At 34.9% G+C, this 25,691-nt stretch overlaps 2 protein-coding genes across 2 annotated transcripts; both read left to right on the forward strand.

Annotated features, from left to right (window-relative positions):
* The first annotated feature begins 17,390 nt into the window (after nt 1-17,390).
* Nucleotides 17,391-19,446, forward strand: LOC133314210 (uncharacterized). The gene is made up of 4 exons (XM_061515654.1): nt 17,391-17,481; nt 17,731-18,683; nt 18,730-19,262; nt 19,443-19,446. The coding sequence occupies exons 1-4, from the start codon at nt 17,391-17,393 to the stop codon at nt 19,444-19,446; spliced, it is 1,581 nt and encodes a 526-aa protein (XP_061371638.1).
* Nucleotides 19,447-21,024: 1,578 nt separating this feature from the next.
* Nucleotides 21,025-21,730, forward strand: LOC133314208 (uncharacterized). Its single transcript, XM_061515652.1, has 3 exons — nt 21,025-21,115; nt 21,199-21,271; nt 21,390-21,730. Exons 1-3 carry the CDS (start codon nt 21,026-21,028, stop codon nt 21,488-21,490), a joined length of 264 nt encoding a protein of 87 aa, XP_061371636.1. The 5' UTR covers nt 21,025; the 3' UTR covers nt 21,491-21,730.
* The last annotated feature ends 3,961 nt before the right edge of the window (nt 21,731-25,691 follow it).

Below are 25,691 nucleotides of genomic sequence, written 5' to 3' on the forward strand. Positions count from 1 at the left end.
TTTTGCAGGAATGCAAATATTTTCTGTTACTCATGATTTGAGATATACCCAGAAGCCCTTAATATTGATAAACCAATCCTTTACTTTTTAGATCAGTTTTAATAATTGATAAAGACTATAAAAAATTTCTTGTTATAAAAAAAATTGAGTTTCAATTCAAGAATCCTTATTTCAGAAAAATACAAAGATAATTTAACCTATTCCATGAGAACGATAACTCTATCTTCGAAAGATTACTGCCAACAAAATGGCGCTGTTGCCGGGGAACGGTGTTTGATTTTAATTTCCTTTTGTGAATCTATTTTAGAATTCTTAAATTTTTTCCTTTTCTTCTTTTCTTTTTCACATATTTTTCTTGTTATCTGCTAACTCCAATTTCAAGTTCATGAGAGATTCTTGCAGAATTCAATTCTAATTACAGTAACCAGCTGTATTACACATATTGCTGCTAAAATTTCTTGTTGGTACCCAGGTTCTTAATTTATTTATTATAAATTATTTATTTATTTATTTATTTTATTTTAATTTTTTCAATTTATTATTTTTATATATATTTATGTTCTGCTTTGAGGACCCAACTTGATTTTAAGTTTGGGGTGATTATATGTTGTTACCAACAATTTGCTAATTGAGCCTAAAAAATGATAAAAATTTAAAGATTTTGAATGCTTGATTAGCTGAGTGGTAACTTGGAAATAATTTATAACCTGATGTGTTTAACATTATCACTGCTTAAGTATAATCATATTTGATTAAGTTAATTCCTAGTCAATTAAGGATCTAACTTAGTTGATCAGTAATTATATAAGCTTAAAATCAAATTACATGCCATACAATTTTTTTGTGATCCCTGATTTGTTGATTCACTGGTAAGCCACTGGATTAACAACCCATGTGAGGTATTTGAACCTAAACACTCTATTCCTTTGTGAGTGGTCATTGTGTATTGGTGTTTTGAATACTGCACTTTGTTTGGATGACTAATATGCTATTTCTGTATGATTGGGGCATTGTTTCTGAATGTGTAGCCTAGAGCCAAAAGCCTCACCCTTTAATTATATCCCTTGGTCCCTATATTTAAGTCTGAAACCTTTCTTTTCTGATCATGTACCCTGGAATTATAAGTCAAATTCCCTGTCCACCCTATATGGCTAGCTTAGTGTTTAGCTAATTCTCATTAGCTCAGAATTACAGTAAGCTAAATAAGGCAAAGGGAAGTTGGTTGTAAAAAAGAAGGGAAAGAAAAAGAAAAGAGGATCATGAGGTATTAAAAAAAAGGAGGAACAAGTGATGTTATAAAGAAGAGTTCTCTGTTTAAAAAAAAAAAATAAAAAAGGGAAAGAGGCAAAAGTAAAAAAAAAAGAGAAGGAAGTTATACAAAAAGGAGGAGAGAGTCAGTAGTTTCCCTTTGTCTTGTTTAAGCAAAAATCAAAAAAAGGTAATGAGGATTAGTTAGACACTAAGGGTCAGCTTAATTAGCCAAGTGACCAGAAAAACAAAAATCTTAGCCCTGCCTCGTTACAAGCCTTAAAGACCCTCTGATGGAGGTAGCATATTGGACTTCAAGTTTCTAAATGATGGTGTAGGTTGGAAGCATTCATGCATGATGATAATGAGTGAACTTTCTTATATAAAAAAAAGAGTGTGATTGATTGAATATGTCTGGAAAGGAATTCAGTGGAATGTCAATGGAATCAGTTTAAATTAAGGGTTGCAACTGTTTGAAAGTGCATGAATTTTTGATTGAATGCTTCTATGATTGCTGATTGAATGTAGTTGGATAATTAATTTGATGTAGAAATTGGTTAACATTAAGCCTGGTCAATACTTTAAGAAGTGTGACATTTTGCATAGATGGTTGATAAATTTAACTGAATTATTAAAATTAAAAATGTTTTGTTATGTGAATATGTATTTCGAGCTAACAAACTATGTTCTGAATGAATGTTTGTCTGATTGCTTGAGGGCAAGCAATTACCTAAGTTTGGGGTATTTTGTTAGCACTAAATTATTTATATAATTATTGTATTATTTTATATTATTTTAAATCTCTTTGGGTTGACAATTACAGGAAAATGGACTGAAAGAATGTGAAATATGGCCTAATTCAAAAAAGAAGAAGTAGCCAAGCCCAAGTTACTTTATTTTTACTGATAAGTGTAATTATTCATTTTTTAGGTATTTCTTTTGAAGTAGTCACGTGGATCAACTTCATGGAAGTGAGAACATATTTTCACCATTGGATGAATAAGAAGATGGACGGCTACTAATACAAAGGATTTTTGTTTTAGTTAATTGTGTGGGTTGTAAAAAAATGAGACACGTTTTAGATTTAGAAATTCAATCTTCGTTATTCCTTGTTTTTAGAAGACTCAGAGTGTTGTTAGATTTACTTGAAAGCTAAGTGAGTTGTTTTTCAAGGCTGAGTGTTGTTAGATGAACTCGAAGTGCAATGACAAAGTATCTTCGCCGAAAAAGAGAATCGATGGTGCATGCAAGTGAAGTTTAAATCTCTCTTGTCCTAGTTAGTAATCGGTACTTTGATTTGTACGATTAACCTTGATTTCATTTCTAAATGCATGTTTCTTTTTCTTTAATCTCTGCAATGTTGTTTTTAAAAATGGGTTTCTAATTCCTTTCTTTTTCTGGGTATTCAAAATGATTGGGTGAAATTTCTTAATGTGCATTGTTATTGTTTCTTTAATCTTCATTCATTTGATACTTTTATCTTTTTAATTCAAAAGCTTCATGGGAATGAGTTTTGAGTATTTCAACAATAGGAAATTGGGAAATGGACTTTTGTTAAGTGTTAAATGAGCCCTTTTTTGTTAGAAATAATCGAAGGTGTTTTCTGATATAAATTTCTATAAAGATTCAAGAAACTTTGGGAAAAGTCTTTCTTGAACCTTATTGTTGAACCTGGAAAGCTTCAGCTAAACTTGCTGTAGTAACTCAGAAACTGAGATAAAGATGCTATAGCAATGTACGATTTTGCAGGAATGCAAATATTTTCGGTTACCCAAGATTTGAGATATACCCAGAAGTCCTTAATATTGATAAACCAATTCTTTAGTTTTTAGATCAGTTTTAATAATTGATAAAGACTATAAAAAATTTCTTGTTATAAAAACAATTGAGTTTCAATTCAAGAATCCTTATTTCAGAAAAATACAAAGAAAAATAATTCAACCTGTTCCTTGAGAACGATAACTCTATCTTCGGAAAATTACTACCAACACACAACCCACCAGATTTCATTGCAGTCTCACTTTAGACACTACATAGAATTAGAACAGACTCAACTGTATGTGGTTAGGCCTAATATCTTTTGGGCTAATCAATTTTTTTATGTAAAAAACAATTTAATCTTCGTTTCTCTACGTTCGTAAACTAAAAGCAATGCATATGCACAGTGGCGGACCTAGGATATTTTCTTTTTGTCTGCACAATTTTTTTATTTTTTATTTTAAAGATCATAATCATGATTCAATTTTTGCTTCCACTTCAAAAATAAAGCTTTAGTGAATCAACCAAAGTTTTAAGGAAATAATAGATAATGATAATTTTTTTAAAAATAAACACAAAAAAATAGTATAATTATAAGAGTTAATCGATCAAAAACCAACATTTGTCGATGTCTATTTGATCCAAAGTTGGCCACTTTTGTTTCACAAAAAACGTGAAAAATCCCGTGAGATTCTCCTCCACTTGATGAAGATTGAATTTCAGGAATGTTGATGTTTATTAAGATTTAGAGCTAATAAAATTTATAAAAAAAAGAGACAAAGCAATGGGCTAGGGTTTAAACTTTAAGCTTTTAATTATAGGGGTTGGACATATTTTTACCTTTTTCCTTTAATCTTCCTATTTTTTTTTTTTTTTCTTTTACTTGAATTGAAGCACCCATCTAATGTGAATTTTTTTCCCCCAACTTTGTGTCTGCAAGTGCAGACACTTGCTCTAAGGTGCGTCCGCCATTGCATATGCATGCCTTGCAAATCTCATCTGAAAAAGAAGAAGAAGAAGCACATAACTATATAATAGCAAATTGTTAGCTATGTTACTCAGAGGTTACACATATACATTATATTTCTTTTGATTTTTTATTGCAATAATTTTGAAGTCATTGCATTATACAATAAATTTATCAAAATTCCAAAGCGGTAAGTCATTGCATTGTTGGCGTGACTGCCTCCTCTTGGACTTGTCCTTCACAAAGCTCTGTTAAGCTCAATATTGATGGGGCTGTGTCTAAGGATAAAGCAGCTTGTGATGGGCTTCTTAGGGACTGTAATGGGGAATGGCTTGGAGGCTTCTCTTTCTTTTTGGGTTCTTGTTCCCCTCTTCAAGTTGAGCTCTGGGCAGTGCTCTATGGACTATCCTTTGCTTTGAATGGCTGGAGGAATGTAGCTGTTGAAAGTGACTCCTTACAAGTATTAAGCTTACTTACCATCATTGGTAATGACACTCGAAAGCTGCCTTTGGTAGCTAGGATTCGAGTTTGGTTGGACAAGGAATGATCTGTTTCGTTTACTCGTATCTCCAGATCTTTTAATACGTGTGTAGACTAGTTGACAAAAGATGCTATCAACAAAAGCTTTGACCTTTGTATTCACTCTTCTCCTCCTCATAATCCCTTGATTTTAGCAGATACTCTTGTTCCTGGAATTGGCACTGTTGAGACTTAGGAGTAGTCTTTTTAGTTGCTTTCTATTTTAGTTTTTTGTCATTTATATTTTTCTATTTGTTTCTTTTGGAGCTCTAGCCCCTCTTGTTTACCACAAAAAAAAAAAACAAAAAAAAGTAATATATAAAACATGGGATTTATATTTATGCTATCACCGCAGAAGTATAAATCTCCTGCCATATATAGATTTATCAAATTGTGTGTCTTAATTTTTTTATTTTAAAAAATATGGGTCCCATTGATGAATGTCTCTGCTGCAAAATCTCAACCTCTGCAAAGCCTATAAAATATATTGGGTTGAAAAGTACCAAAATAAGTTTTATTTAAAAACTATAAACTTTTTTTTATTAGAAAAGTGATAAATTATAAATAATAACAATTGAAATCTGGAAAATTTTATGAATTTTTCAAAGATGTTTAGCATAAGGCCGGACGAAAGCAAAAAATTACACGAGGGAAACTGAAAAAAAGAAGATAAGAAAAGGAAAAGTAAAATCATTACAAATTATAACGAGAAATACATATATAGTGGCGGAGACAAGGGGAGGCTAGGGTGGGCGCCCCCCCCCCCCAAAAAAAACTGAAAAAAATTAAATGCAGTTGAAGATTAAACATAATACTGTTGTTATTGTTAAATGTGCTTCTTCTGAAGTTTTGATTTGAGATCTAAGTTAAAATCTACCTCTACTTTACTTAATGTGTGTGTTATGTGTAACATTTTCTGTATTTTTTTTTTATATGCTATGTTTTGGTTAATGAAAGTTTTGGCCTTTTTACCATCCTTTTGCTCTCTTTTCATTTGCATGGTAGTGTTTATCTTTGTGTAGTGATTTCATATAAAGAAAATGAGTTTGCTCTAATTTAAAAGATTCACTTTTTAGGGCAACTTGGTTGCAGTCTTTTATTTTATTTTTTAAAAAATTGTAGTTAAAAACATTGTTTTAGTAGAGGACCTCGGTTCGAATCCCACCAACATCATCTGGGGAGGGGCATAAGTACCGTAATCCTTAGACTCGCACTCGAACTCTGGATTAGTTCTATAGACGCCTCAAAGAGTCGAATCTGTGGGGATACCGGAAGGTTCTGATTCACCTCAAAGAAATAATTAGGATCAGTTTCAAAAAAAAGGAAAAAAGTTAAGACACTTTGTTTTTAATTATTGTTTTAAACTACTTTTTATGTCGTACTCGGCCAATGGTACATTTTTTCAGTCTTTAAAATAGTTAAATGTTAATATTTTGATAAGAAATTACTTAAATGAGTTCCATGAAGATATGAGGTCAATAGGTAAAGAAAATATTAATATTATGCGAGACAAAAAATTAATTTTCGCCCCCCTCCCCTCCAATCCGCTCCGCCAATTGACCAGTGAATGCCATTTTAAAATACTCCATGGATGTATACATGGTCATGGCTATAGTAACAGATTCAATAAAATGGATATACCTATTACCTAATGGCATACCCAAATCTCGGTGTCTAAAGCAAATTAAAATAGACAGTCCAAAAATTCCAAAGTACTAGAACTCGCCCTATTATAAAAATTTTAAAAATTTTCAAAAGACAAAATCAATTCTTAGAAAAAATAATAGTGAATCATTGATAACCCCTGTCCATCGTGTATACATATACCTTCTTACTGTCCTGTTAAGGAACTTATGTAGCATCTTTTAGCAAATTCCGAACCTCTTTCAGAGAAATGCAGACAAATTAAAATTGTGCCGAAAATCAAACTTAGTATCATAACTATATCATTTAGTTGTAGTCCTAGTGGATGATTTCATGGATTTTTTTATTTTCATTGAAAAGTGCCAAATTTTCCCTGAATTGAGAATGATTCAGGTTGATCGGAATTGTTATCTTATGAACTAAGTTTCCTAATTCATGTGATCAAGTACAATATAAACTAGGGATATGCATGAGTCGAACCAAACCGGTTTTTTTGAAAAACCGAACCGAATTGGTTTAAATGATTCGGTTCGGTTCAAAACCGGTTCGGAAACGGTTCGGGTCGACCCTCTTTTGAAAAGAAAAAAAATAAAAAAAAAATAAAAATCAATTTGATATGATTTGAAAACGGTTCGGTTCAAAATGGTTCTGTTCTTAAACTGGTTCTAAAAACCGGTTCGGTTCATGAACTAGTTCTTTAAAAACCGGTTCGATTTATGAACTGATTTTTAAAAACTGATTATTTTAAGGGACGATTCGGTTCGGTTCTTGATTCGATTCAATTTTTTGGTTATTTTGCACATCCTTAATATAAACATAGGAGCAAGAGAAATTTTTATGTTATAACAAGCAATAGTTCAATTATAAGTATATAAGAAACTACTGAGATTTCAGCCGTCTGTGCCGGGTTCATGTATAACTGAAATCTTAAACAACAGCTTACATCACCAAATTAGTCATCCAATTAGTCTTTAATCGACAATTAGTCTGTGCCGGGTTCATGTAACTGCTAATATAATACTATAAAAACGGAACAAAGACAACAAAATATTTTAAAAATGAACAAAAACAAAAAAAGTAGTGTCTTTTTTTTGTGTATGATTATTACCCCTATCAACTTTAATCTCCTCGGCTGTTGGTATTAGTTTTACTGTTTAATTTATGGGTTTTATAAGAATTATGTTGTAGCAAAAATAAAGTGGTCATATTATAGAGATTCATTTTCCGTGTCTTAAATTTTTTTTTACTTTAAAAAATGTGAAGCCCACAAAATATTATACGTGCAAAAAACTCTCTATTTTTCCTATTGGACAGTAGATGCAAACCCCTTAATTTATTCGTACCAGTTTTCTAATGATTTTTTCCTTGAACTTTCATTTCGTCCTTTAGTTACTTTTTAGCCACAACGTTCACTAACTTCTACCAACTTTATTTTTTTTCCTTTTTAATTTAATAATTAACCCTTTCCCGCTACAACCATCGAGAATTAAAATACCCTTGGTGATAACAACTGCCTGTCCGATAAATAAATGTGAGAGCAGTTTTGCTCCTAAACAAGTACTACTTTTTTTGGTTCTAGAAACCAATAGTTATTTTTTTTTTTACTTTTAAATTTAATACCACTTGATTTGAATTGTTAAGATTGCTGCTAAATTAATGAGAGCAGTTTTGCTCCTCTATAAATAATTACTACTTTTCTCGGTTCTAGAAACAAATAATTTTTCTTTTTTCTTTTAAATTTAATACCACTTGATTTCAGTTGTTAAGATTGCTGCTAAATTAATATGAGAGCAGTTTTACTTAATCTTATTAAATTTGGTTTGGTTATTGATGGTTGAAGTATTGAATTATTGGATCATTAGTTTCACAAGTGAATTATTGATTTAACCGTATAACCCGGTAAGTATATGTAAATTTATAATTTATATTAAAAAATTATAAATATACTCAAATACTTATAAAAAATGATATTAATTTCAAATATTTTATTATGAAAAATAATAAATTACACATCATTATTTAACAAAAGATCAATCAAATATATAACACTTGTGATACTGGTGCTTCAGGTTCAATAGACGACATCTCTATCTATAAATCAAATCAAAATTCGCTGCATATTACATAACCAAGATAATAATTAGTGTTGTAGATACATACCTATGTAATTAAATAAGCAACAGGTCACTCAAATATTTCAAAAGAAAATAAACTATTTGTATGTGATAGTAAAAAAAAGAAAGACATCAATTTATAAGAACAAACTAATTTATTTTTAATGAATCGGGTTGGGTCACCGGTTGAATCAAGGATTTTTATAAAAAGTGGTCTGGTGGCACCGGTTCCATTATATGCCAAGTCCAAGATGAAAAATGGACCGATTATATACCGGTTCACCGATTTTCGGATTGGCTGGACCAATCCGATTTTTATAACGTTGATTTACTCCTAAATAAGTACTATTTTTTCAGTTCTAAAAACAAATAGTTTTGTTTGCTAAAAATAATATAAATAATTTTTACTTTTTCTTTTAAATTTAATACCACTTGATTTAAGTTCAAGACCGCTGTTAACTAGTATTTTTTACACGTTAGATGCTACATTCCATTGGAGGATGGTTTTATTTTCACCAATTCTTTTATGGAAAATATTATTCTCCTTTTACATAAAGTAACTTATTTTATTTTCTCTCACTTCGATTTTCGTATCTCACTTTTTTTCTTTTTTTTTTGTTTGTAATGGTAGGACCCACTCATTTTCTCTCTATAACATAAGATAACTATCTTATTTAAAAGGAGATTAATAAAACCCTTCTTTTGTAGACATTTCGTTGGGTGCCTCATCTTAGTCAGCTTATGCTTTCTATGAATAAGTATTTACTCCCAATTTTTTTCTTTTTTTTTTTTACAAAATCGGAGAAAACTTTGTTTGTAGTTTCTCATTTTCTTAACATTTTTTTAGTCAAGCCAAACTTTTGGAAGTTCTTTCATTAGGACATTTATGTATATATCTAACGCATTCTTCTTTTGTTTGATTGCCTACTACATCTCTTTATTCCATCACTAAGTTTTTTTTTTTTTTAATCCATTCCCTTTTCTTTCTCCCAAGACCTCCCTTCCCATTTTTTGAATACAAATAATCATCTCGACGGTTCCATATTTCATTTGCTTCTTCATCTAAGTGTCATGGTCCTTTTAAAAGTTTTCTTTTCTTCAACTCTGTTTTTCCTTTTGTAACTTCCATAATGTTATTCTCGTGTTCTCATAACTCTTCCGCATTTTTTTATATTTTATTTAACTGAACCTTTAAAACCACAAATTTATGTTACGCAATTACAATTATCCATGGTAGACTTTACTATCTACAAATGAGGTTCTATCTTCTCTTCTAACTAGAAATTAAGAAATCAATTTGACTATAATTTTACTCCTTCGATAAGTGATTAAATATGTGTCTATTTTCCAAAAACAAGTGTTTGCCAACATCCATTTAAGATATCTTCTTTAGTCTAATTTCTAGTCCGATAACCAAAACTTTCATAAATTCTGTCAAACCTCCATTACTTTGTCCAACATATCCATTTAAATATCTTTTTACGAAAATCTTCTCATGTGATACCCTCGTAAAAACTCATCCAAATCTTCCCTAAATTGGTTCTTACTTGATACTTGTAGTTCAAACTTGGGGCCATACAAACTTAGGATATTAAAATTAAATCTCCCACCAGCTTAACGAAAATAATCTAGCTTTTCTCTTGACATCAACAACCTTGTCTCTTAATCTTTTATTGATCATAATCCCCACCCCATTTTTACTTTTGTACCACAACTAGAAATTGGTGCCTTCCACTTTTTCAACCTTTTCTCCATCCCACTTAATCTTTTGCAAGCATACAATATTCACTCTCATTCTAGCAAATTCTGCTAGCTCTCTCAACTTTTATGTTAAGGTTCCTGTGTCTCAGATTTCTAATCACATCTTTATCCCTTGGGCATTTCTAGCTCGTCACGCTCACTTATAAGCGTGTTTGGATCCTGACATACTTGTCACCATATTTGAGTGAAGATGTGGCACCTTGCCTTGGGGCAACGATCCTAGTCCATTTTTTCGCTACAACTCGGGATCCAATGAGACACATCACTTAGAAGGATATGTTTCAACAAAAATTCATAGGGGTTTATCTTGTAAAAATTGTTGTTTTTTTCTTTTACTGTTGGCTCGCTACATCTTATGCTGACACCATGCATATATACATTAACACATAGATGGAGTTTATCGTTTAGCTTGTTGGGAAAACTCGGTTCCCTCAGATCGGCTCAGGGGCCTTTGTGCGGAAGTCAATCAACAAGATCCTGATCACGGATCTCGGTAATACCTCGGCCTGAACTTCACCAGGTCGGGTAGCGCAACGGAAAAATCAAAACAAAAAATCACAAAAAAGGAGAGAGAGAAGAAGAACACAACCAGATTTAACGTGGGAAAACCTTCTTCAATGAAGAAGTAAAAACCCACGGGACCTAGTCCAGATCAAAAATCCACTATGAAAATAATGGTTACAAATAATCAGAATCACCAATGTGGTGGTTAACTCAACCTCTCCAACAATGGTGATATTCAAACTACCCTAGAGATGTTTCACTCAAACTCTCTCTAGAGATCTCTCAAATGCAAAGAAAAAAGCTTTGCTCAAACAATCAAATAATTATCTCTCAAATTTTTCTCTCAAATCTGTTCTCTCAAATCTGTTCTCTCAAATCTAACCTAGCCTCCACCCACAACTAATGAGTATATATAGAGGAGGTGAAAATTAGGGTTTTCAGGAAACCCCTCAAATGGGCTTGGGCTTAGCATTGAAGGAGGAAGCCCAACAAATCTCCCCCTCCGACTTCAATGCGTCGGCTTCAGCATCAACCCGGCTCCTTCACAGCAGTCTTCAAATTTCCTTGCTGAAACCGGCTTTGTCATCATGTCGGACCAATTTTGGTCAATGTGCACTTTGACGAGTTCGAGCTCTCCACCTTCCACCACATCCCGGATCCAGTGATACCTCACATCAATATGCTTAGTGCGGGAGTGATAGGTCGAATTCTTCGCAAGATGGATTGCGCTTTGATTGTCACAACCCAGCTCGTACTTGTCTTGATCATGGCCGAGTTCCATGAGGAACTTCTTCTTGCACAACATCTCTTTGCTTGCCTCAGTAGCGGCAATGTACCCAGCCTCAGTTGTCGATAGTGCAACACATTTCTGAAGTCTTGATTACCAAGAGACAGCTCCTCCGGCAAATCTCATCAAATATCCTATAGTCGACTTCCTCGAGTCGGCGTCTCCCCCTAAATCAGAATCCGAGTAGCCTTGCAACTCGGCTTTGCCTTCTCCAAAACGGAGACATAAGTCGGTTGTACCTCGGAGGTACTTGAAGATCCACTTCACTGCTTCCCAGTGCTCTTTGTCGGGGTTTGACAAATACCGGCTTACCATTCCAACAGCATACGCCAAGTCGGGTCTAGTGCAAACCATTGCATACATCAAGCTTCCGACGACGGATTGGTACGAGACCTTCATCATTTCATCTTTGTCTTCATCAGATCTCAGACATTGCTTTTGGTTCAGCTTTATGTGTCCGGCTAGGGAGGTGCTCACTGTTTTGGCTTTCTCCATGCTGAATCTCTTCAGAATCTTCTCAATATATTTCTCTTGACTCAGCCACAGTAGCTTCTTCTATCTATCTCGGATAATCTTTATTCTGAGAATCTGCTTTGCAGGGCCGAGGTCCTTCATTGCGAAGGACGAGCTCAACGCCTTTTTCAGGGCGGCTATCCTCGATTTATCTTTTCCTACAATAAGCATGTCGTCAACATATAACAACAAAATCAGAAAATCTCCAGCCTCATACCTCTTCACAAATACGCAGTGGTCAGCTTCAGTCTTCTCAAACTTATGATCAATCATGAATGATTCAAATTTCTTGTACCACTGCCGAGGTGCTTGCTTCAAGCCATAGAGGCTCTTCTTCAACCGACATACCAAATCTTCTTGGTCTGGAGCTTGGAATCCTTCAGGTTGCTCCATATATATTTCTTCTTCTAAGTCACCGTGAAGAAATGCCGTCTTCACGTCCATTTGTTCTACCTCGAGGTCCATCGAAGCCGCCATGGCTAACATGGTTCGGACCGAGGTCATTTTCACAACAGGAGAAAAAATCTTCTCAAAATCAACTCCTTTCTTCTGATTGCAGCCTTTCACTACAATCCGGGCTTTGTATCTCGGCTTTTGCCCGTTCTCTTCATTTTTAATCTTGTAGACCCATTTATTTTTCAGAGCTCGTCTTCCTTTTGGCAACTCAGTCAGCTCATAAGTCTGATTCTCGTGCATAGACTTCATCTCGTCTTGCATTGCCTTTTCCCATTCTTCTTTCTCTGAGCTTGTCACAGCCTCATCATAACTCTGAGGCTCACCGTCTTCAGCAACAACGGTGTATTCATCAGATGGGTATCTTGTAGAGGGTCTTCTTTCTCGAGTTGGATATCTCGGTTGTTCTTCAGCTTGAGAACCCGGTTCATCATTCACATCCCGGATCTCATCATCAACTCGGACCTCAGTGTCTTGGTCATCTTCAGCTTGTTGCTGATCATCAATTTCTTCATTTTCTTGATTTTCTCCCCCTGCTTCAGCTCGGACAGGAGGGATGGATTCTTCACGTCAGACAGTAACCCGGACTTTGGGCTTCGAGATGTCATGAATGTTCTCATTCTTATGAAAGATCACATCTCGGCTTCTCACTATCTTCTTATTGATTGGATCCCAAAGTCGGAAACCGAACTCACATCTCGGCGAACCAAGATAAATGCATTCTTTGGTCTTTGCATCAAGTTTAGCCCTTTCATCTTTAGGGATATGCACAAAAGCTCGGCATCCAAACACTTTCAATTGATTATAGGCCGCTTTTCGACCTGTCCAGACTTCTTCTGGAATTTCTCCTTCAAGTGGCTGTGATGGTGAGAGATTGATCAAGTCAACAGCTGTTTTGACGGCTTCTCCCCAGAATGATTTTGGTAACCCGACATTGGATAACATGCTTCGTACCTTCTCTTCAATAGTTCTGTTCATCCTCTCAGCCAGTCCATTCAACTGTGGAGTCTTGGGGGGGGGGCGTCTTCTCAAGTCGGATCTTGGCCGCTCTGCAGTATGCATCAAATGGGCCGCAATACTCACCACCATTATCAGATCGGACCACCTTCAATTTATTGCCAGTCTCCCTTTCAACCATTGCATGGAATTCTTTAAAGGATTAGAGTACCTGGTCTTTAGATTTCAACAAATATACCCACACTTTGCGGGAATGGTCATCAATAAATGAAACAAAGTACTGAGCTCCTCCAAGGGATCTTTCCGACATGGAGCATACATTAGTATGGACGAGGTCAAGAATATACCTGCGTCGTCTAGGTTGATCCGGTCTCACAAAAGAAACCCGGTGCTGTTTTCCAGCTAGGCAATGCGTGCAACTCTCCAACGCTTGGCCTTTCAACCCGGTCAATAATCCTTTCTTGTTCAGGATCTGTAGCCCTTTCTCGCTCATGTGGCCGAGATGCTTGTGCCATAGCTCCAAGCTAGGTTCATGTAGAACAGAATTAGCTTCTCCGCCATTGATCTTTCCTTGCATCATGTACAAGGAGCCTTCTTTCTTACCTCGGGCCACGACCAAGTTTCCCTTGGCCAGCTTCCATCTAACACTACCGAAGTAGTTCACTAACCCGGCATCATCAAGTTTTCCTACCGAGATTAGGTTCAAACGCATGTCAGGAATATGCCTTACATCTTTCAACACAAGTCGGCATCTGACATCCGTGGTCAGAGTTACATCACCGACATCAACAATCTTGCTGGTCACTTGATTTCCCATCTTCACGACTCCAAAATCACCACCTCGATAAGAGGAGAAAAAACCTTTGTGTGGAGTAACGTGGAAGGAGGCACCAGAGTCAACAATCCAGGTGCAGTCATCATATGCAACATTCAAATAATTATCCTCACCAAGGAGGAATATCTCGGCATCCGGGTTGGCAGCCACCGCAGTGGTGCTCTTGTCTTCCCTCTTCTTGGGAATAATCTGATCCGACTTCACAGAGCCGTTCTTCTCATCATTCTGCAGGGTCCAGCAGTCTGGCTTCTTGTGGCCTGTCTTTCCACAGTAAAAGCACTTCAACTCATATTTCGGCTTTGACCGACCTCTGGACTTTTCTCTTCTGTCACGACCTCTACCCCGACTTTTGCTTCTACCCCGGGAGTCAGATTTCCCTTTGTTCTCAGCCACATTGGCCCCAGACGTACTCGAAGTACCTCGTTCTCTTCTCCTGGATTCTTCGCCCAGGAGGCTGTCTGTCACGACATCCATCTTCAATTTTCCATCTGGAGTCGAGTTATTCAGGGTCACCACCAGAGTATCCCAGCTTTCTGGCAGCGAGCTCAACAGCAGCAATGCTTGCAATTCTTCATCAATTTTCATATCAGCCTTTGACAGCTGATTCACAATACCTTTGTAGGTGTTCAGGTGTTCAATCATGCTCATGCCGTCCTTGTATTCAAGCTTAACAAGTCGGCGAACCAGGTGTGCTTTGTTCATGGGAGTCTTCTTCTGAATCATGGACTCCAACTTCGTCCACAACTCATATGCGTTCGTGAACTCGGACACGTGCTCAAAGAGGCTTTTGTCAATATATTTCCTGATCGTGGCTACCGCCTTCCGACTCAGGATCTCCCACTCCTTATCAGTTTTGCCTGCTGGTCTTTCATCAAGGATAATGGGCTCATGCAAATCTTTGCAGTAGAGATGATCTTCCATCATCGGTCTCCAATAAGTGAAATTGTCTGCGGTCAACTTGAACATATCTCCATTATGAGTTATACCACTGGTCTCCATCTCATCTCCCTCAGAACCCGTCGAACTCGGGCTCTGATACCACTGTTGGGAAAACTCGGTTCCCTCAGATCGGCTCAGGGGCCTTTGTGCGGAAGTCAATCAACAAGATCCTGATCACGGATCTCGGCAATACCTCGGCCTGAACTTCACCAGGTCGGGTAGCGCAACGGAAAAATCAAAACAAAAAATCACAAAACAGGAGAGAGAGAAGAAGAACACAACCAGATTTAACGTGGGAAAACCTTCTTCAATGAAGAAGTAAAAACTCACGGGACCTAGTTCAGATCAAAAATTCACTATGAAAATAATGGTTACAAATAATCAGAATCACCAATGTGGTGGTTAACTCAACCTCTCCAACAATGGTGATATTCAAACTACCCTAGAGATGTTTCACTCAAACTCTCTCTAGAGATATCTTAAATGCAAAGCATAAAGCTTTGCTCAAACAATCAAATAATTATCTCTCAAATTTTTCTCTCAAATCTGTTCTCTCAAATCTAACCTAGCCTCCACCCACAACTAATGAGTATATATAGAGGAGGTGGAAATTAGGGTTAGGATTTTTAGGAAACCCCTCAAATGGGCTTGGGCTTAGCATTGAAAGAGGAAGCCCAACACAGCTCTCATAAGATTCAATTTTTTTTTTAAATGTAATGCCTTTCTCTTAATTTATTTTTATTCAATTATTCAAAGAGTTATTAATTTGACAAGAGTGATATTGTTATCATTTTATTATTATTTTCCTTTCTTTGTATTTAATTTTTAATTATTTATATTATTATTTTAAGAATAATTAAAATATGATCAAACTCAAGAAATTTCCTTTATAATATACAGTAAAAATATTCTCTGACTACTTTATTTAATTATCGTCAATATCTAATAAAATATAGCAATAAAAGATTTACGACTATAACGTTGAAGCAACACCAGGTACACTGTATAGTAGTATAGTACTGGATCAACTAGAAAATAAAATAAAATAACGTAATGATAATAATCACTTATTATATCTATGTATATAGGTAATATGAATCATATAATTACTCAGAAAATTATATGTACCCGCCAAGTTGACACCGGAAATAACTCAAGTGTTTATATATATGGGGTTGATCACCGGCATGCAGGGGGAGCCTGTATCGAGTTGAATATGTCTAATTCAATTTGCCAACTTGCATCGGCGTTTGGTTCCCAGAAGCTTCTAATCAATCATCCCAAATAAATGAGAATGAACAAAATCGTAAAAATATATAGTCTATTTTTATTAAATTAATTTAGTAGGATAAACTGATTGTAATCAATTATCCAAATTTGAATTAGAAACATCTTTAATTTTAATATCTGAAAGTTGCATTTATCTAGTAGGAAAATCAAGTGGGATATGTATAATTCAATTTGCCAACTTGACATGGACGTTTTGCATATGTTTATCTTAAACCTAAATTTAAGGGCTAAGAGGGTCTTTCACCGAACTTAATCTGGTATTTAATTTCCGATATTTATTAATAGAGTTGTTTAGTATCGCAGAGGAACCAATGGGTATGCCTTCTTCGTGGAACTTACATTTTTTTTTTCCAGGGAGTGCCGCGCCCCCCTGGGCAACTCATACGGGTGTGCCAAGTGGTACAATCTTAGCCTTTCACTCATTCCTCATTCCCGTTCAACATTAAAATACTAAACACTACTCATTAACCACTAAAATTAAAAATTCAAAGAGTGAAGTTGCAGTAAAAATATCACTATTCTAATTTTGTTACAGTAAAAATAGTAATTAACAAGGAATAGTTTTGTTATAGTAAAAATAGTAATTTTATAATTACTATTTTTTACTGCATAGAAATAATTTTGTTGCAATAAAAATATGTTGATTAATATTTAGAGTTTCTTTTAAATTAATGAATTAGTGAATTGTTGTTATAATTTTTTTAAATTAATTCTTTTTTTATTCTAAGATAGGCATGTGTAATTAATAATATGTAGAAATTTTATATAATGTTTAGTGATTGATGAGTAGTATTTAGTATTTTAAGGAATTAACGATGAATGAGTGAAAAGCTGAGATTATACCACTTGACACATCCATGTGAATTCGCCCGGGGGGTGGGGTTGGGGCACTCATTTGGAAAAAAAAACTTGAGTTCTGCGTTGGTATATTTAAAAGAGAATAATAGTTTCATCAATTGAATTGAAAAAATTAAAGTTTGAATATAACTCATTGATTGGACGAGCATTGGGATCATGATTAAAGTTTCATCAATTGAATTGAAAAAATTAAAGTTTGAATATAACTCAGTTATGTTTGCTCTGTTGTTATTTGTCAACTCAATGAACAGACCTGAAAAAGTTTGGGAAGAGTGTTGGAAATTTTTATCCGACGACGTTGTTTATCGGCATAGGAAAAGAATAGGACGTCAAGGTACGTGTTATAATAATATTTCATACAATTTTTTTTTGTTTAACCGAAATCAGCATATGCTGCCTTAGTACTTATTAGCTTTTTTTGTCCGTATTCAGCAAATGTTGCTTTAGTGCTTATTTTGTTTTTTTTTTGCCCGCATTCAGCAAATGATGCTTTAGTACTTATTTCACTCTCTTTTCTTTCTTTGATTACTTTATCTTTGTTAATTTTTTAATTTTTTTTCCTTTGAATTTTATGCTTTGTTAGATGCAATTCTTACAGAAGAGTCTATAAAAAACATAACTCTTGAAGAAATTGATAAAGTACTGCAGAGCAATGGGAAATGCCTCTCTGATTATCCGTCAATGGCACGCATCAATAGTGAAACTTTGCTTGATATGAAAAATCGATTAGTGTTGGATGAATTAATGTATGACAGATTTGCTTTGGAAGAGGAGCATAAAAGACTAATTAATTCCCTCACTGATGAGCAGAAAGCTGTTTATGATAAAATTGTTTCAGCAGTTATGGCAGGTAATGGAGGGTTATTTTTCCTATACGGGTTCGGTGGTACAGGAGAAACATTTATTTGGAATACTCTTTCAGCATCTATTAGATCAAAAGCTGGAATCGTACTTAATGTTGCTTCTAGCGGAATTGCTTCCCTTCTGCTTCCTGGAGGACGAACAACGCATTCTAGATTTCGTATTCCTATTCAAATCAATGAAGATTCAACGTGTAATATAAGGCCGAAATCTACTATAGCTGAGTTGCTGTCAAAAACAAAGTTAATCATTTGGGATGAAGCTCCAATGGTACATAGATTTTGCTTTGAGGCTCTGGATAGGACACTGAGAGATGTTCTTAGAATTTCTGATACAAGCTGTGTTGATATGCCATTTGGTGGAAAAGTTGTTGTTCTAGGAGGTGACTTTCGGCAAATATTACCTGTCATTCCTCATGGCAGCAGACAAGATATAGTTCATGCAACCATCAATTCTTCTCATCTATGGTCCCATTGTCATTTATTAACTTTGACCAAGAACATGCGTCTTAATTCTGGAAGGTGCGCTCACAATTTAGAGGAAATAAAAGAATTTTCTGAATGGCTACTTAAAGTTGGGGATGGTAATCTTGGAGATGATGTTGATGGAGAATCTATTATAACAATTCCAGATGAATTGTTGATTAGAGAATCGGAAGATCCGCTGTCGGATATGGTTAATTTTGTTTATCCGAATCTCTTGGATAATATTTTTTAATCAGACTTTCTTTAAAGAACGTGCTATTCTAACTCCTAAATTGTCCGATGTTGCTATGCTAAACGAGCACCTAATGTCTATGATTCCTGGTGAAGAAAGGACTTTTTTGAGTTCGGATAAAATTCTTAAGCAAGGTGGGACTTCCTCTGTTGAGGATGATGAAATCACCCCTGAGATCTTAAATACATTATCATGCTCAGGGATTCCTGATAATAAATTAATCTTGAAAGTTAAAGTTCCAGTAATGCTATTAAGAAATATTGATCAGTCGAGAGGTTTATGCAATGGCACGAGATTGCTTATTACAAAATTAGGGAATCATGTTGTCGAGGCAATTGTACTTACAGGAAGCAATATAGGGGAAACTGTGTTAATCCCTAGAATGACGATGAGCCCATCGAGTCATACATTTCCTGTAAATTTCCAAAGAAGACAATTCCCCCTGATTGTATCGTTTGCCATGACTATCAACAAGAGTCAAGGACAATCACTTTCACATGTTGCAATTTATCTCCCTAAGCCTGTCTTCACTCATGGGCAATTATATGTGGCACTGTCTAGAGTAAAGAGTAAGCATGGATTGAAGATATTGATACTTGATGAAAATGGCTGCGTTACGAATAGTACCCTTAATATAGTTTACAAGGAAGTATTTCAAAGACTGCTATAGTATATTGGGTTCTTTCTTCAAAGATATAACTTCGTTGTATGGTACAGGTAAAGACAAAAAAAATGATTGTTTATTCGCGTCTCTTTTCCTTATCTATCTTCAAAGACATGACCTTTATTATCCTATTTTCTTTCCTATTTTTAATGTAACAATGAATGACTGTTTTGTTATTTAAAAAAATGACTGTTTGGGACCTTTGAAATACTGTCAAAATGAGTTTGGCCCGGAGGGCCGACCCACCATGCCAAACAAACCAATTTTTTTTCCCGTGCATCCGCACGGGTAATTCACTAGTTTAGTATTTTAAGGAATGAACGATGAATGAGTGAAAAGATGAGATTATACCACTTGACACATCCATGTGAATTCTCCCGGGGGGGGGGGGGGGGGGTGGGGTTGGGGCACTCATTTGGAAAAAAAAAACTTGAGTTCTGCGTTGGTATATTTAAAAGAGAATAATAGTTTCATCAATTGAATTGAAAAAATTAAAGTTTGAATATAACTCATTGATTGGACGAGCATTGGGATCATGATTAGGCCATATATGTTCGAATTTAAAGATAAATTAACCATAAGAATTTTCATGGGAGAAGATTTAAATGAAATTTATATTGTGTAAAATGCAACATATGTATGCTGGGAGGGTCATGGTTGTCTATGTTGCATGGGCACCGACACGGGATACGACAAGTTAATTCTAAAAAATATTAGATCTGAATACGTTTTGATATTAAATAATATTTTTAATTTATGTATTGTATATTATATTTAATATTTAATAATTTAACAAAAAAATAAAGCTAAACTTATAATATCAATCAATTTTGCAAAGAAATATAAGATATCCCAAATATTTATATTAAACCCAATAAAATGGTAATCGTAATTCAACGAATCTAATAGTTGGAATTAAAAACGCAATACAACGCAACTTTTGAACCCTTTTTTAAGTCTCTGCAACTCGTATTGGAGTGTTGGGAATTGTCAGACACGACACGTCAGGATTTTTGAAGTGTCAGTGCATCATAGATGGTCGTGACTTCTCAGGTAGATCTTCTGAACTGCTACACAATCTAGCCATGACCTTCTCTGCCAAATTGCAAAAATTATCCATCACGGTCTGGCCATAACGTCATATTTTTTTGTGAAATCACAAAGCATTTGGTAGAGTGGAAATTTTTTTTGCCTGAGAATCACGATTACAAAATTTCCTGATTCCATGTTTGGTTGATTGTCAAATATTACTGGGAATGTAGGGTGATTTTAAAAACTGCATTGTTAGGGCTTTTTGACCCTTATAACCCTTTATTAATAATTAATTATCAAATTGACCTTCATTATAAACTATTTCGAAAATTTAACCTCCCAAAAAACATAACACCAATCTGCCCCTGTTTGACCGTTGACCACCAAGCCTACCCGGTACATCCCTTTCAACCCGGATATATTTTGAAATTTTATACTTACCCGGGTAGAGAGGGATGTACCCGGGTATATTTCTTGAGATCTAGAATTATTTACCCGGGTAGGGAGGGGTGTACCCGGATAAATCTCGTGTGTATCTCTTTCCTAAAACTCCACTAAATTAAACTCCACTTCCTCACCTATTCTCAAAATCAAGGTCCTTTCAATGGCAACAACATCTCATTCCAACCACAAGTATACCAATCGACTTGCTTCTGAGCAAAGCCCTTATCTTCTTCAACACGCTCATAACCCAGTAAGTCCCTTATTTTATTAATCTCACGTTCCTCACAATATTGCTTCTTTTTCATTTTTCACTCATAATCCATTATTTTTTAGGTTGATTGGTATCCATGGGGTGAAGAAGCTTTCGCCGAAACTCGCAAGCGAGATGCACTTATCTTCTTATCAAGTAATTGAAAATTCTGTTTTGATTCCTTTTTGTTCTTCATTTTTTTTTTTTGGAGAATTTTGTTTTATGTAATTAACTGCTGCTTGCTGTGTGATATTAATGGCGACTCAATTCGAAGGTGGGTACAACACTTGTCACTGGTATGTATGTATGACTGGAAACCCCTATTTAAAAGAACTCAAGGAAGATGGAAAAATGTATATCAAGGCAGTGGTTTGAATCAGAACTCCCGTGGATGCAACAACTGCTTGTGGCTTAATCAATAATCCGCAGAGTAAAATCATGATTTCGTACCACCACCATTCAAGGCAAACTGAAATGCATCTTGGAATTGCCAAATTCAAGAATGCTTTCCAACCCTTGAAGCAACCCCAAGAAATACCACTCTATGTTTTCTTGTGTATCCCTGAAACCCGAGATTTATCCGGGTACACCCCTACTTTCCAGATCTTAAGAAATATATCTGGGTACACCCCTCCCTATCCGGGTAGGCATAAAATTTCAAAATATACCCGGGTAGGGAGAGGTGTACCCGAGTAGGCTTGGTGATCAACGGTCAAACAGGGGCAGATTGGTATTATATTTTTTTGGGAGGTTAAATTTTCAAAATAGTTTATAATGAAGTCAATTTGGTAATTAATTATTAATAAAGGGTTATAAGGGTCAAAAAGCTGCACTGTTAGCGCTAGTGGCGCCATCACCTCGCTATTGGCGCGAGAAGAAAATATTGTTTGAACACTTGGCACTGTGGTGCTATCACGGCACTAGTGGCCCGGAGGCCAAAATCTTTTCTCATCTATCAGGAATCCAATAATACCACCACTTGGATGACAATTGTTTTAAAAAGTATTCACAAATCAAAATTCTGGAAAAATCAGATTCCTTGAAAATTTTCACAATCTTTATATCAATCGTGGGTAAATAGAATTTCCAATATCACTTTTCCAAAAATAAAAAAACAACCCTCCTACCAAAAGCCCCCTTAGTTTATAGGCTTACGGAATCATTTAACCCAATTACAAATCTAAAATCTCCAATAAACGTACGGCAAACAATTAAAACAATCGCAATACAATCATATGCGATTCTGGCATACATGGTCAAGGTTTCAAATAGTATAAATTACCAAACACTTCGTTTACATCACATGTACGGCTTAGAAAGAAAGGCCATGGGTATTCCTCCTGGAAAAGGGAGCTTTTACTCGTTTTACAACGATCGCAACTCTATCTCTTATAGCACTGATCATTAGGACCAAGCTCAATGGGTGCTACATAAAAGAAACAAACTAAATGAAAAGTAGATAAATAGAACCAGGAAACTTAAAGATAAAAAGAAAGTAAGAAACTTAGTTACTTCTCAAGAAGTGAGACTAACATCATAAAGTCTCGAAAAAAAAATACATTATGTTTACAATGATTATCAAGTTTACAACAAATAGTTTGGCACTATAATACTTCTAATAACAATAATTGTATTTGTAAAAAAAATGAAGTAACTCCATATTGAAAGCATATAAGGCACTCAAAGTCCATAATAACAACTTCAAATCACACGAACAAATCAACAAGACTTGCTCGATCAAATCAAATTGATGAACTCAGATACTATCTCATTGCTTTGATCTGAAAATAAGCAAGAATTGAGTGAGATGCAACCCAATGAGCGAAGAATAATGAAGACTATAATAAGCATGACTTGGCATCATATAAAAATTATGTTCAAATCAAAAGAAAAAGCTAATAGGTCTTCAAATGCTAAATCAATTTATATATATAACAAAATTTTCTACTTTATCAATATAATATAGCAAGATTGACAATGCATGATGAAAGAAAAAAAATGCTCTCCTCTATGAAAGGATTTTCTTTTATGTCTCTACGTAAATTGCCTACTTCTGTGCTAAGTTCACACTTAAACTTGCCTACATAGGGAAAAAAACTTGCCCTCCTAACAAGCATGTCTATAACTATGTACATCTAACTTAATAAACTAATTAAAGCTCTTGAAAGTTTCTGTTATGGACCTGACAAAGGCCCGTATTCTAGAAGGACCAATAAAGGACAACACAAAAGGAAGAGAATCTCCTATTGATGGCAATCCTAACCAGACAGCTAAACAGTTGGACTTGGGCCCCCAATATTCCTAAGAGGCCCAGAATTACACTCCTTCAGGTAACCCATCTATAAATACAGGGTTAAACCAATAAGGTACAGACACTCTCTAAACCCTCTCTCTTAGCTTGTCACTGTGCACACACCCCACGCCTTGACTATGTCGATTATTATTGTGCAAAGTGATCAGCCTACCCTCAAGGGTATCTCTTTCATAGATACTTGAGAGAGGGCACCTAGATCCTACATAAAATATACCAGCCACCGGTTGGACGTCTCTGTCTTTCAGACAGAACATTGGCGCCGTCTGTGGGAATCGTAAACTTCGATTCCCACCCAACAATGGTGAAAGCGCAACAGTCGCCGCCACATCCAAATCCTAATACGATGAGCGCAAAGTACAAAAATAAGACTCATCAACTGTTCGAGGCCGATCACAGTTCGTAATTGTTTCAACAAACATGATGAAGCCGAGATGGTGCTGAGATCGAAATTATGACCACTACCGTTGTCGGGATCATGGTAGAGATCAAGATCAAGACTGAGAACATAGCCGAGATCGGGGCTAATGAAGCAAAGAACAAAAGCTAAGTCTCCTTCCTATTAAAATTCTAAATTTACGTGAAAGAGGAAAAAAAGGGATCTATCTTTTTAATCTTATTTGATAAAAGGATCCATCTTTTAATATTTTACCTGGATATTGGAAGAAAAGGATCATTCTTTTAATATTATTTGAGAAAATGATCCACCTTTTTAATATTTTATATCAATATCTGAGAAAAGGATCCAATTTTTAATATTATTTAAGAAAAGGATCCACCTTTGCAAAACATGATTCTGATAAGGAAATATTTCTTCTATCTTAATATTTGATTGATTTTATCAATCTTATAAGGTGTGGCATCAGCCTGTTTCCAAATCGCTAATTGATTTTAATTGGAAAGCATGCTTTTGCAAGGAAGTCAGAATCATTCGGTGCACAGAAACAAAATAATATCCTTATTATTATTATTATTGTTTAAAAGCCCCATGGCTATAAGTATGAATTACAATATGATATATGATTGAAAGACCATAATCTAGTACACAAAAACTTTTTATCCGAGGTGCAAATGTTATTCAGTTTATAATGTCAAAATATAAATTAAAATAGATATATATATATATATATATATATATATCTATATATATATGGTAGAAAATAAAAAGGGGGTTATGGACCTGATTGAATTCATTATAGATGAATTCAAAAACGGATAATATTTATTCGGTTGAATTAATTATTTATCGCATCAGTTACTAAATTAATTGTTGATTGCTAAAATGTTAGTAATTACAATAATGTCTTATTTAATACTATTAAAATTATTAATTGATTATAAAATCAATTAATGATTTTAATACATCCTTCAAATTTTGGTGGTCGAGATTCAAAACGTTTATCTACATGATTACTGAAGGAAAAAGCAATTCATTAAATTGTCATAAAAATGAATTCAATTTGCATTTCATTGAATTATATCTGTGCGGCCACCAGCAAAATGACATCAATGTACCGTGTTATCATTGAACGATATTGGTTGTGTTTGAAAGGTTATGAATCGATTGATAAGTCCAATCCCAATATCTTGATTTTTAACGGCAATGCATCTTGAACCTATATATATGTCGTCTGCTAATACACGACCAATTAATGTTTGTATCAAAACTCTTTCCGACATCATTCCATTCCGGGTAGTTACAGAAATCCCTCGAATGGTACCGCAATCTGTTCGATGTACAACAATGTGTTGAACCACTTCAACAAGTCTGCGTGTAAGATATCCAACATCTGATGTTCGTACAGCAGTATCTACAACCCCTTTGCGGGCTCCATAGCAATAAATTATATATTCTGTTAAAGAAATTCCGTCGCGTAAATTGCTTTGGATGGGTAAATCTATCATTTGTCCTTGTGGATCCGACATTAACCCTCGCATACCTACTAATTGGTGTACTTGAGATGCATTTCCTCTAGCTCCTGAAAAAGACATTATATGGACTGGATTAAGAGAGTCAGTCAACGTAAAGTGTGGAAATCTTTTGATCTTTCCAATCAATGTTTATTGGCTTATAACCTTTGGCTATTCCAATACTTTTTATGGGCTCTCTGTTCTATTATTAAAATAATGAATTATTTGGGAATTATCTTCAACAAAACCAATATTAACTGTAAACTTCAGTCACGGGGTTCCAGTTTTACTGAAATTTAAAAGGATTAGATTCCTTCAACATTAAAAGGCACGATGCTGGTATTCTTGTTCAAA

The sequence above is a fragment of the Gastrolobium bilobum genome, unplaced genomic scaffold (assembly GCF_033153095.1).
Source record: "Gastrolobium bilobum isolate Gb01-03AN ecotype WA unplaced genomic scaffold, APGP_CSIRO_Gbil_v1 utg108979, whole genome shotgun sequence".
NCBI lineage: Eukaryota > Viridiplantae > Streptophyta > Magnoliopsida > Fabales > Fabaceae > Gastrolobium > Gastrolobium bilobum.

Bases quoted from the DNA above. Each gene is read 5' to 3' on its own strand.
- LOC133314210 (XM_061515654.1), top strand. From the start codon at position 17,391: ATGAACAGACCTGAAAAAGTTTGGGAAGAGTGTTGGAAATTTTTATCC. The intron at 17,482-17,730 runs GTACGTGTTATA...ATGCTTTGTTAG, and splicing joins GAAAAGAATAGGACGTCAAG to ATGCAATTCTTACAGAAGAG. The intron at 18,684-18,729 runs GTTAATTTTGTT...TTTTTTAATCAG, and splicing joins AAGATCCGCTGTCGGATATG to ACTTTCTTTAAAGAACGTGC.
- LOC133314208 (XM_061515652.1), top strand. From the start codon at position 21,026: ATGGCAACAACATCTCATTCCAACCACAAGTATACCAATCGACTTGCT. The intron at 21,116-21,198 runs GTAAGTCCCTTA...ATTATTTTTTAG, and splicing joins TTCAACACGCTCATAACCCA to GTTGATTGGTATCCATGGGG. The intron at 21,272-21,389 runs GTAATTGAAAAT...CTCAATTCGAAG, and splicing joins TGCACTTATCTTCTTATCAA to GTGGGTACAACACTTGTCAC.